The sequence below is a fragment of the Mytilus californianus genome, unplaced genomic scaffold (genome assembly GCF_021869535.1).
Source record: "Mytilus californianus isolate M0D057914Y unplaced genomic scaffold, xbMytCali1.0.p SCAF_6, whole genome shotgun sequence".
In the NCBI taxonomy this organism is placed as follows: Eukaryota; Metazoa; Mollusca; class Bivalvia; order Mytilida; family Mytilidae; genus Mytilus; species Mytilus californianus.
Genome location: NW_026262712.1, coordinates 99726665 through 99740270, shown reverse-complemented (window position 1 = coordinate 99740270; position 13606 = coordinate 99726665). Strand labels below are relative to the sequence as shown.

At 32.0% G+C, this 13606-nt stretch overlaps 1 protein-coding gene across 3 annotated transcripts in view; it reads right to left on the bottom strand.

Annotated features, from left to right (window-relative positions):
* The window catches only part of LOC127705810 (uncharacterized), a 29221-nt gene extending 15769 nt beyond the window's left edge, over window positions 1–13452 (bottom strand). Inside the window, exons 1-5 of one of the 3 annotated variants that reach the window (XM_052210160.1) lie at window positions 13314–13452; window positions 10713–10813; window positions 9222–9536; window positions 5663–6028; window positions 1892–1978 (exon numbers count right to left, since the gene is read on the bottom strand). In XM_052210160.1, coding sequence (XP_052066120.1) covers window positions 1892–1978; window positions 5663–6028; window positions 9222–9536; window positions 10713–10755 — 811 coding nt within the window. In that variant the 5' untranslated portion in view covers window positions 10756–10813; window positions 13314–13452. The remainder of the gene's footprint in view (window positions 1–1891; window positions 1979–5662; window positions 6029–9221; window positions 9537–10712; window positions 10814–13313) is intronic. The other 2 variants (XM_052210162.1, XM_052210161.1) reach the window with 2 other exon arrangements.
* Window positions 13453–13606: the final 154 nt, after the last annotated feature.

The window sequence follows — 13606 nt, the reverse complement described above, 5'->3', positions numbered from 1 at the left end:
ATTGGGTTATCTTTAAACAGGCCGTTCATTATCTTATCTTTTAGAAAGGTCTAAAAGCTAATTAATGTATCCGCGATAATACTATAGTGTTATTAACTGGCTGTTCCTGTATTGAACCTGTTATAGATTCTAGGTTAGCTGTATTTGATCCGAGACTCGAATACAGAAACAGCCAGTTCATAACACTTTTATCAAATTATTTTAATTCGATTAAACAAAGAAACTTACCGTGAAGAAGATACAGAAATTAATATCGGAACTTGTCTTTTCGCATTCACGATGCATTTTTTGTCAACATTGTCAGATGAAATAACAGATGTCCGGTCTGTTATTTCTCGTCCAAATACTTAATAGTAAGCTATTGCAATTCAATTTTTTCTAGCAAATATAAAGTAGCTGGGAAGAATAAATCAGACAGGTTAACTATTCTTAATCTTGAATCGTCTGCGTTCTGATGATTGACCAAAGGAAATGAAACAATGATAATAAGAGAAAGTCGTACTCGAAAAGGCTGTGAAATATTTCCGTTTCAAGACGTTACAAAACACTGAACATCATTGTAACTTTTTTTATGATATTAAGTTAAAAAATATGATACATATGTATTTTATGCATAACGATACGTCCAAAGTTAAGTAAGCTTAGACTTAAGTGAAAATTGAAACCGGAAATGAACGTCCCGTATTAGCCCATGGACCAATACGGCTTTTTCCGAATTATCCCGGTCCGAAAAGCAATATTAACTCTTGATTTATATTTCGACAGGGCAACGTCATAAGTATTGCACATGCTGATTTATCCGTATTAAGTCTGATTTTCTCATATCATTTGATAAGTTGGTTTACAGTATACAGTTTTGGTTTTGGCCATTTTCGAAAGCCGTACGATAACTAAAAGTTGCTGAACCCACTTCATTTGAACTCAGGTTGATAATTGTCTCATTGGCAATCATACCTAATTTCCTTACTTTTATAATTGAAGTTAGATTGCAGCTGAAACTTTATCGGTGGTTGCACGAATTTTTTGTTTGATATGATGAGCTGGTCTTTTGTGAAGATCATGTGTATCAATACGTAGGTACACTATTATAACTTTAAAAGAGTTATGTAATACGTTCGCAAGAGCAGTTCCTGAATTTTCACATATGTCAGTACTATATTTTGGTTGCAGACGTAATGTCTGCACGAAAGAGCCAGGACAGGATTGTGTAGACACCAGTTTCAAGAAATCAATTCAAATCTGACTAGATGTATTTATACAGTTTCGTTTATATTGAGTTTTTTTTCTACCCATAACGCTCTGAAGTAAAGTCTATAATTTTTCTTAACTAATATGTTTGAATGGTAAACGATAATTATTGGAAGTCCGATATCCTGCTGAATGTATACAATGGTCTGGTATTAGAGGATCCTTAAAGATTTTGAATACTCTAGCAGAGTGAATATTTATGTCATGTCTGAAGAACCTTTGACAATTTAAAGAAAAATCAATAAAGAAATAAAGAATGTTATAGTCATATAATGTTGGAGCATATTTTGTATTGTGTTTCATTTTGCAGTACGTTTGTTGTTTTGTTTTTCAGCAAATAATATGATTAGTTTAATCACTTACAAATTTACATATAGTCTTATTACTTGACATTTTAATCTGCTTTTTGGAAATCTTAATCCTCCAAAATTGCGTTGGATGTTATCAGAATTAATCCAGAATTTGTGTAACAGCGTGTCTAGTTTTAAGACAATTTCATAAAACTACGTGTAGACTACATTAAGTATCAATTTAATTGACTAACTATTTACCTTAAAACACCCACACAAGCAAAGTTAAGTAAAAGGTTATCCTATGTTTGAGCCATAAATAATTGTCAAAAAATAATAATTTTACGGCTTACCTGTCTTATTGTCGGATCCACTATGGTTAAAACCATTGTTCACGGGATCTTTAGTTATTTCAGTTTCAGATCCATTACTTTTAAATTCTGTGGATAAAAATGCACTGATTATTGATGAGAGAGAGAGAGAGAGAGAGAGAGAGAGAGAGAGAGAGAGAGAGAGAGAGAAATATTATAATGTAATAACACGTTGTAAATGACGACGTAGCCATGAACATTCGCATGAGAATTGCCAAAATGCATGAAATTGTAGGCAAACTGTAAAGTGCTTATATTTCATAAATATGTAATATGTAAGGAATTTATTTTATTTTGAATATAAATAAACCTGTACATTAAAAAGCAGTTGTCAAAATACACGTTCATATTTCTGGCCTTTTTGTCTTTTAGGTGACATTACGTGGCATCGTCCTTTATATGTCTGTAATAGTTACCAATGGACGTTGCAAACTTACCCTACTTCAACAACACATGTCTTTAATCAAGCACACAATCGTTTGAAATCAAATGTTTAACGCAGCACAAAATATCTTATTGACCAAAATGTACGGCAAGATGCAAAAGTTTCTTATCTGCATCCAATTTTACCTGGGTAGATGCAAGCCCAATGAGGAATTTTGTTGACCGAAATATTGCGTTTTTGTTCTTATCACATCATAAATATTTTTTCATATAACTAAATAGTAAAACTTACAAACGATTACTTTTTAGAAAATCTAGAATCATAACAGAAGTGTGTTATATGAAGCTGAGAAAAAGAATTATATATTTTAATTAACTGATTGTTGTTTTTAGTGTTCAGAAGCAAATATTTCATGAATATTTAGGACGAGAACAAATTGATAATCAGTCAAAAAGACAAATTGTACAATGAATTGAACTGGATTAAAGACAGGAATGTCAATAGCTGCTTGAATGTATGTTGGATAAGGACAGAAATGGAGAGCATTGAACTTTTTTTACACCAGCCAACAGATTCAATATCCCCTTTCGGAAAGAATGCAAATTTGTACATACTGCACATTTAAACAGATTTACTTAATAATATGGGTTTCACTATTCAAGGCTGTCTTTGGTTGTGATGTAAAGATATGCGTTTCTTTCATATTCACTGCCTCGATAGAATTATTGGATCTTTGCAATCTGATGAATTAAAGGAACAATAAGTTTTTAATGTTAAAATCTCGAAAATCGACCAAGAGGAGACAAATCAAGGTAACAGTGAAACAAGAACTGAGAAAATCTAATGAACTCCACACGAGCAAGACCCGACAAGTTGAAAGGGTAGATGTTTTTTGCTATGCATGTATCATTTGCCATGCGAAGATCTTCTTTAGCCCGAATGCTCTAATAAGCCGAAAGATCTAGAACAACCTTATCATGCTAATGTTATTTGGAATCTTTCGGGAAAACATGAACAATAATATATTAATTTTATTTTCGAACGCTTAGTGTTTATCAGAAAAAAAGTTTAGACAGTGCAATTTTCAGTAAAGTGCAGTATGTGTCATGGTTTGGGTCCCACCCAATGTGGTTGAAGTGCTAAGACAAATTTAACGCAAAGCGATATATTCGCAAAATAAAACCAGAACAAATGTGAAGCAAACCTGCCATCAATATATATTAAATAACAAATGATTGTTGAGTTCAGTGCTCGTGGAAATTTTTTAAATTCAGTAAATCTAATTTTTTAACTGTTTAAAACCCGGTTATTAATGATTGATGTTCAATACCTTCAATGGCTCAGTTTATGTGAACATGTTATTTTATGAAATAAATTCTGGCCTTTTGTAAAATGTCTTTCAATTCTTTTAGGCATTTTACAAAATGCATGAAAAAGTTAGTCATTATATGCACCGTGTAGAACGCCACATGTGGGGTGTTGGCTATGTTAAACACGCGGTGGCGTTTTTGAAGTGGAGAAAATGCGATCAACGTAAATAAATGTATAAAAATTTCTTTTTTGAGAATTGTTAGCACCAAATAATGTATTGCACAGAAAGAACGGAATCATAATCTATTTCAAGCAGAAGCAGACGTTTCCAGTGCTCCTTTTTCTAAAACACCTCACCCTAGATTTATATAAAAATGACTTCCTATCATAGAATTTAACCAAATGCCAGCTTCGTAGTCAAAATGTGTTGGTTTAAAATTTATTTTGCATCGAAATGAGTCGTGCAGGGTATTATATTTTGCAGCTCACGGGGTTGAGGCATTGATTAGGATAGATTTGCCTATAATTCAGTCTTTATCTGATAGTTTGTACTATAAACACACCTACTCTGTCAAGATGAGTCATCACAAGCTTGAATTATTTTATTTTGCTTTTACTTTTTTTGAGTGATGTTCTTTTAATGTTAGAAACAGAGAAAAACCCTCGAAGTGTTTTGTTTTATAAACTTAACATGATTTGTTTGCTTTTCAGTTACTATAATGGCCAGGAAGAAGTCACGGCTATTGCTTAATGCACCAAAACATGGAACAAACTCAAATGATGAGCAGACCTCCGATCCGTACAAGATTTGATCGAAGCCGAAGCACCAACACATAAACTTCATCAAATTTCTTCACCAGTTTTATATGAAAAGCACACGTGCACTCCGTAAAATGGACTAACTCCTAAACGAAGTCGCGTATTCACTCACAGAAATACTTACCGGCATCTATATTTACATTTATATTTATAACGCTATAAGAAGAACATAATCTGACGACTGATTTTCTTTCATGTGTCCAAATTAATTATAAAAGAAAACAAATTTCCATTATACAATATTTCCTTTCTTCTTTTACTTGTTGGAAAAAGTAACTTTTCAACCAATATAGTTTTGACTAAGAAGCTGGCATTTGGTTAAATTCTATGATGGCAATCATTTCAATATAAGTCATACGGGAAAAAATGCCAAAAGTCTGTTTCTGCTTGATGGAAATAGATTATGGTTCGGTTTCGTCCGTGCAATACATTATTTGGTGCTAATAATTCTCAAAAATGAACTTTTGATACATTTACTTACCTCCTCCGCTTCAAAAACACCATCCCGTGTCACAAATAGCCAACACCTCGCATGTGGCGTTCTACACGGTGTTATATAATGCCTTAATCTTACAATCATTTTAGAAAATGCCTAAATTAAGAAAGTGCCTGTAACAAATTATCGGTAAATTCATTACACTGAAATTAAGAGAGACAAAAATAATGACTCTAAAAAGATACCATATCAAAAGTATTAAAAGTTAGTTATGCAACTAATCAAATGCATTCAGTTGGCAACATCCAGATGACATATCTCTATGTCTAAAGTAGACTCGCAGTTTGACTTCTTGAGTCTGGAGGCTCTCAAAGAATGCAACAATGATCAAATGTTCATCGGAGCACAATACTGATATGTTATAGCGGTATGTATGTTCCAGCTTTTTCTGATCCACCTATTAGGTGACATACAATGATTTGGTCGCCATCTTTTCAATTTGTAGTTTATGAAGCAATGATAATTTCATAAAATGTTTATGGTACGTTTCATTTTGGACTAGTATGCATATAATAATTTGGCAATTTTGCGTCTCAAGATGAATTAAATTAATGCGAAATTTGTGTTATTGGCTGCATGTCATATATTCTATATCTATTTATTTTTGTTTGATTTCCATTAAACTATGTAATGAACATTGATTACAATTGTAAATAATAACACATAAATAAGATCATGCAGTTTAAAGTTACATTATTCCCTACAGTACTTTCAACTTGGTAATGTTTTATAGGTATCTTACCTTTCCCATTGTAAATCACACTTGAAAACTTTGAAAATCTTGTTGTTAATAATTTATCTACAAATCTCATGCCACATGTGAAACTGATTTCCGTAGTTTTATCAGTAAATTCGAATGTATAATAAAACAGGTTTCCACTGTTTGAACATGAACAATGATCAGGTCTGCATTCACCATCTTTGTGTAAACATCTTTTAGTGACATGGTCATATCTTACGTTGTCTACAGAATGATGGTTGATAAGAAATTCTACATGATTTCCATGAGGTTCTCGACAGGAAAAACACGACAAATTAACTGTTTTCATACTGCTTTGATGCCGGCTTATGTTCCCAGTCAAGACAACTTCCGTTGACGAAATAATTCCTATTCATAATAAATAAATTTAGAACATCTATTGGTTACTAACAGAATGTTTTCACTATTTCCGTATTGAAAACTTTAGCATATTTGAAATCCACATGTTATAGTAATTTACGCTATCAGACCTTAATTTCAGCATGACTTTCTTATATAAAGGAGACGGAACTGAACAATTCTGTTAAGTGTGATTCTAATTTCATTTTAATTGTATTACACAAAACAGCACTAACAGATGGAGTTTATATCAGCAACAAGACAAGGTTATATATCTTCTATAACATCGAGGTCAAGGAATAGTAAATTTGTTATTCCATTGGATGTATATATTACTTCAATTTTAAAAGATTATGAAAATAACCAGTTTATATCACAATTAACAGAAAACCTCGTTATGACAAAATGTGAAATAATTCCACAGAGTAAACCAACGGTCTGAACAATAAAACAAATATTTTTAAACAGCAACAAACAACAACCACTGGATAACAGATTTCTGGCTTCGCAAAGACACATAAAACATGTGGCGGGTTTAAAATGTTTGTGCAATGGACAGTGGTAAATAGTACAACTTGAGAAGAAACTGTAAACATCAAAAGGAATGATGCTTTACCTCAATTAGCACAATAAAAAATGACGAACAATCAGAAGACTTTAAGTCTCATTCTAAGAGAACTCGCAATTTAGAAAGCTATTTAAAAGCCCAATTTCAACTAATAAAAAACCAAGTCCATCCCAACAAGTTCTCTGTTTGTCTTTTATAATTAGATCTTGTTTCATTTGTTCCTTCTTTCATTTTGTTTATCAAGGGCTGATGGTTTTCCATGATATCTTCTATATATAAGAGCGTTTGCATTCAGTCATAGTAATACCAACTACACGCAATACCAATAACCAATGTCCTGGTATTACAGCTTTAAACTGCTCTTTGATAAGCGTATTGTGATCTATCAGGAACGGTGTATTTATTGATTGTTAAATTTACAGGTATTTAGTCGTATTTATAAGTACGGAGCTGACCAATGATTTGGAAAATTTTAAGAGGAAATCTTGTTAGAACACAGCCAAAATATCGAAACAATTTTTTTCAGAGTCGACCGTCTCTACTATACTTCCTATGTTGGTGTTTAAGTAAGTACATTAGCTTACGCCTTTATCTATAGATACATATAAAAACTGTCGGACTCCAAATCCGAATAAAAATACGACCACTTATAATACAGATAACTATGGGGGAAATATAAAAAAATAATGACGATAATAAATATAAACATGCTCATACTTACAGTCAAACCTATTTGAATAGGGGGTTTCAGTTTTTTTTCAAAGGCTAGATTTAAGCGGAAATGGTAGAAGCTTGATTCGTAATCGAAATGTCAAATAGTAGCTTAATTTAATGAGATATATATATATTTATATATATGATATCTACAAGTCTAAATTGAAAACAACGTTCAAACCTATGATTGTGTTAGATAAAACCCGTAATTTTTATACGCGTGCATGCAAAACAAATTCCTTGATAGAGGGGTCTTAATACAGCACAAACAACATTTTCCAAAAGACCTAAAAAGTGAAAAAGTATATTTTAACAAAACGCATTTGACTAACAAGTCGAACAACAGATGTTCTTAAACCCTGCTGACTGCCATTGGCGATTGCTAAATAAACGGATCACAAGATGTTACAAAATGGATCTTTTAAAATTATTAATTTAATACCAAACAGAAAACAATAAACTAGCGGAAAGATGGTATACCGCAAACAAAAGGTGCCAAAATTAGTACACCATATCCGGATTTCGACAATTAATGTCTCTTTAGTGATGTTAGGAATCGAAACGGTATTTGGAATGCCATATATCTATATATTTTTGGTTAAAATAAGCCAGATAATATGCTACATCCGGATTCAAGGTGTCTGTCCCGAATTCGTATAATATAGGTAATTTCATGCTTTTTCTAAAATACTTGATATATAGTACTTTGTATGAATTAAAGGCAGACATTGCTACTTTCAGTTTACTGAAGGTCAGTTCTTGTTGATCTTTTTCAATGTCATATGACTTCTAACACAAAAGAACTTATGGCGTTTTTGTGTACTGGTATAAAGTTATAGGATACAAATCTAGAGCGTCAATTTCAAAGATCATACATAGAAAAGACATTATTTTTTTATGAGTGATATCCCCACAAAACGTATTTTAAACATTCGAGGAAAACAATTTCACCTTACCATTTCGAGCAAAATGTTTAAGTTACGACTTATCACAACTTATATTTTGGTACAAATCAGTTACGGTTTCTAAGAAGTGGCAATATCAAGCAATACGTCTAAAGTTAGAACATGACCTTTAGTTCCTTTCGGGAAACAAATGACTCAAATCAGAATACCCTAGGTGTCTATAATTTGCTGTTTATGACTACCAATTAAAAATCTTTTATGTCAAAACAGAAAGGAAAGACTCCATTATAGGATCTCCGGATTGCCTCGGTCAAATTTATTTCCTTCATACTGAAGATGTCACGAACAATTTGGAAAAGTAATTTTGTCAATATATTTTACGGCAAGAAAAGATTAGTTATAACAAGATAAAGCAAGATTCGGGTAGGAGGACACCTCTTACAAAGAAAAGCGAAAACAGGGTGAGTTTAAAAAGTGCAGTAACTGTTTAATATCATATACCAAATAATGCTCATCTTGCGAAACCAAAATACTACGCTGGAAATATACGTGACGGTTGGACACAAATAATGAGGATAATTTCTAAAGTTCTTTCTATTTATGTAAAGATTAAATAATCAATAATTTCAAAGGTTCTTTTACTTTGAATGAGCACAAGATCATCCTCGATGGATGGCATTAGTAAAACATGAACCATCTACCCTTCTGGAGCACTTGAGATCATCCCTGGTTTATTTTGGGGTTCATGATGTCTTTAGTTGTTTGTGTAATGTCTTTTTTTTATTGATGTTTGTCCTTTCACCGTTTTTATTTTTGGACATGGTTTGGTCTGTTTTTATTCGACTTATGATTTTGATTGCCCCCTTTGATATATCCTTTCTATTTTAATGAAAAAGGCACATCCGCTTATAGCGTTAAAAGGATTGATGATTAGCAAAAGACCTATGTTTCTTGTACACGTGATCACTAAAATAATGATTCATGTAGCGTATACAATATATAATGAGAATGTAACCTGCTAATGGAGAAATCAGAGTTTTGAAGGTGTGTGTTCCCTGGATACAACTCCATTCTCCTTTGGCAAGGCTTCTAGTCACGTTTGTAATTGATAACTTGAATTCTCGTTTTGAATAGCTGGCGGTTATATTTGTAAGATTATTTACAGATGAACATATTGCGGAAAAATCTTTGAATGCGCATTTTCCTTGTTCTTGCTCAAACGTATCATAAATTGAAACGGGTAAAACGACATTGTCAAGTCGGCATATGATATCCAGTTTACCAAGAGTCATTTCCCATGTTAAACAAGGAATCGCAGAAAAGACAGCATCTGCAACAGAATAATAAATACTTGATATAAACACCTAGAAAAAAGTATAGCACCCTGATTTTTCTCACAAACCAATATATTATAACATATAATAATAGGAATGGCACCAAACGTACATAAAGTAGGCCATGTTAATAAAAAAACACTACAGGTATAAATAAAATAAAAAGGTTGAAAATTTTATTAACTACAATTTTTGTTAAACAAGAGGATGTTTGGGGTACTTAAATGGATAATGTTGAAAGGTTTATTAGCACATTCCTATACTTTGGAAAATGAGAATATGTGTCAGTGATCACAATAAATAATGTTCAAAACCATCGTTTGGTGCAGTAAAATTGGTACTGTTAATGTTGATTTGTCTTCTCAATCGATTTGAGAGATTAGAACATATTTAAACTTCTGTTCCATTAATTTGAAAAACCGACATTGTAGAAATCATTTGAATTTCACGATTTCACCCTATTTTTTCCACAGATTGTTGTCATAATATTTTGCTCTTTTAATGTTAAAAAAACAAGACGATTGCAAGAGCAACAGTCTGGGAAAACCATAACGACACAAATAAATCTAAAGAGTGAACAACACGAAATCATGGAAAAAGTGAACTCAGGCGCACTGAAAAGGTAGACACTGCTTGCTAAATATTTCTTTACGTTCCCTCTTTAATACAGCTAATCATTTTAGACGTGCTTATTGTCTCATCAACGTATACTCCATGTCATTTGAATCTTTATTCTTACATGCAACAACTTTTCTTCAGGGAATTGCATAAATTATCAACTAGTTTACAGAAAAAATTGTAACACCATATTATTCATGTATCGAAGAACTGGATACTGTATCGGGATAGATATTCGACGAATCTCTTACTACATTACGTCATGCGTTGTACATGATTATTTAGATTCTTTCGTAAACTATATTCTTTATTATTCTTTATTATTTTGGTTTAAATCAAATATCTTTCGAGTTTCAAATTATATAAATATAAAACATTTACCTGTCTACAAAATTATTTACAAAAATCAATGATTACCAGTAAAGTTGACATGAAGTGACTTCAATTAAACATTGTTCAATTTCAAAATAGGTATATGATAGGTCCCCCAAATGTTAATGAAGGAGACAAAGAAAAAATGATTAATTATTGTTTCATGTGTTTGATTATGTTACCTGCTAAGAGATAAAATGTAAGTATCTGCAATATTCTATTCATGACGAGTACTTCCTTTTAGGTATTATTTCACTATCATAAGTGCATCTGGATCTTCTTTCTAGAAAGAAAATGATAGCGATTAAGTTGTTCTGAAAAGGAAAATTCCATCCGATATGTATTGTTTCATTTCGCCATATTTTCAGTATTATATATCTGAAATAAGGGAGAAGATAAAAAGGGTCAATCAAAAACCATTAATTGAAAAACAAAAAGACAACAAAGGTTAAAAAGAAAAAAGGTTGAAAGCGTAAACACCAGTTAACAAAATGATACATTGAAAACTACAGAATAAGCAACACAAATAACTCCATAAAATCAGAGAGAAACTGAAATGTAATCAGTTTCTGATCTACTAGAGTCACCAACAGTATCTTTGCTTTTTAAAATCGATTATGAGCCTCAATCGTTAAAATTCAATCGAGAGAAGATAAGAGCGAAAGGGGATATGACAAACGGAACAAGTTCTAGATAATTTTTGATACAGATATTCAAGAATGGTCAATCAAATGCCAATGACTTCCGTAAAACTTTCGACATAACAGATAAAACAGCAATTCAATTAAACCCCTCAATGAAAGGAAGTTAATTCGAGAGGACACCTGAATAATGAACACAAATTAAATGCAACAACTCAAATGGACCGATAATCAAAAGGATCACGCAAGAACTTTCTAGAGTTAAAAAATAAAGACTATCCTTTGCTATGAACAAGTACGATTTTTGATATTATCGTTTTTGCTGACTGTTCTATTTGAAGATGTATGCTCTGATATACTCATTGCGTGGCCTTTTAAAGCTGACTATGCAGTATGGGTTTTACTCATTGTTGAAGGTCGTACGGTGACCTATAGTTGTTAGTTATTTTGGTCATTTGTGGAGAGTTGTCTCATAGGCAATCATACCACATCTTCTTATTTTTATATTTATAGAATTGATTTGAAATTCGAATTATATTTGATAAAGCTATTAATAATTAAATTATCGACAAATGACACAGCACAGATAAAAAAGCTTATCAATTTAACAAAGCTTTTGTCTACTAGCGTCAATTGGTTAAACAAACTGAGGTGTTTGTTCAACAGAAAGCCAGAATAAAACTATGCTTGGTTGATCATTGACTGATGGGAGACATTTTGTAATATGTTATCAAAAGTGTATGGTAATTCATTGATGAATAAGCAAATCTTTATTGATACATTTAAAAATACGATTGTAAGATGGGCACAATTTTTTTAGGACAACAATGAACAGCAGCATTTTGGATCTTTTTTATGGTTAACAATCCGTGTTTTAAAATGGCCCTTAAAATGTAACATGTATGAAAAAAAGAGGTGTTGGATAATTGAAGATAAGAAAACTTTCCAAAGAAAACCAAGGTACAAGAATGTGAACTTTTCATCACACGGCTTTCAACAATGATCAAACAAAAGACGAAGTTTGCTGACTTTTTGCAAAGCAACAGGTGAGTGCGATACTATCTTTTGTTGCCTTTTCAGTGGTATCTGAGAGTTATAAATGTCACCACATAAGGGAAATTTTATGTTTGGATTTCAAAATTACCTGTTGTTGCATTTGATGTACACCTTCAACCTTTTCTTGGATTAAAAAAATGTATGTCATTCGATTAACAAATTTTTAAACTGACTTGGAGTAAATGTTGTCCCTTCACTGCATACATTAAAGTTGTGTGATTACTTTACCGTCGAATGCATCTTTACCAGAGATTTGAAAAGAATTATATAGAAACAGTTAGGTCTACTACACATTAATCCACATAGAAAGTCAACAACTGTCGGTTAAGACCAGAATTTTACAACAGAAGAGTCGACTATTATTTTCACATTGTGAATACAAGTATTTCGTTGTATGTGGCAACATAAAAGTAGCATGTGGAGTTTTAATCTTTTAAGTGACAATATATTAGAGGGCGATTGTTTCCTAGATATATATTTGCTATCGACAAGGAAGCTATTGATCAAAATGTTCTTAATCATAAGGTAGATGCTCTAAAGGTTTATATATACCAATCTTGATTTTGGGTGACCGTCTTTGAATTCTTTTGTCAATTTGTTGTTTTATCCTATTTCAGGACTGTAATCAAATGCGACTTACCGCTTGGTTTTAAATTGAATGCAAACAATGTGGTAGTAGTGGAGTAAGAACTGCTTACGATGTAAACTGTAAGGTTGACAACCGATAGTTGTTTAGTTCGTACTTTAATATTAGTACTCTGTGTGTTTTAGACTGTTGTTTGTCTTGTCGTCTTTTTTTATTTGACCATATGGTGTCTATCTATGTTTAAGTTATGTTATTGATTGCTATTTTGATGTCTTCTTCCTTTATTTACATTCTGAGTGATGTTAAGAAGAAAAAAATCTATCAATTAATCATTCAGCACTACAATTTTTGGTATGCAGTCCTTAAACCTTTAACCCAGACTTGAAAGCGGAAAGTTGAATAATTATAACTAATATCCGTTTTTATGACGACAATGAAAGGCAAGAATATATAATCTCAAAGATGAATCAATTTTGTCTCTACACCGATCTAATACAAACCTTCTTTATTCTACGTCTTTTCCGCCATGATAACGGCATTCAGTTATGAAACCAAAGTGTTAACAAAACGAATGCGCAGTAGACTCTTTTCCACCTATATCCGCAGGTAAATCTTTTCAATGTTTTAAATCATATCAAACAGTGTAATAAAAGGACGTCGATTTCGCATGACTAAGCGAATTAAAATTAAAAATAAACCTAATTGTACAGTCTTATCAGTATTAACATATTTCTTTAGTAAATTTAGTAAGCACCTTGAACTGTGTAGCTGATAAACATTTAGATATCACATG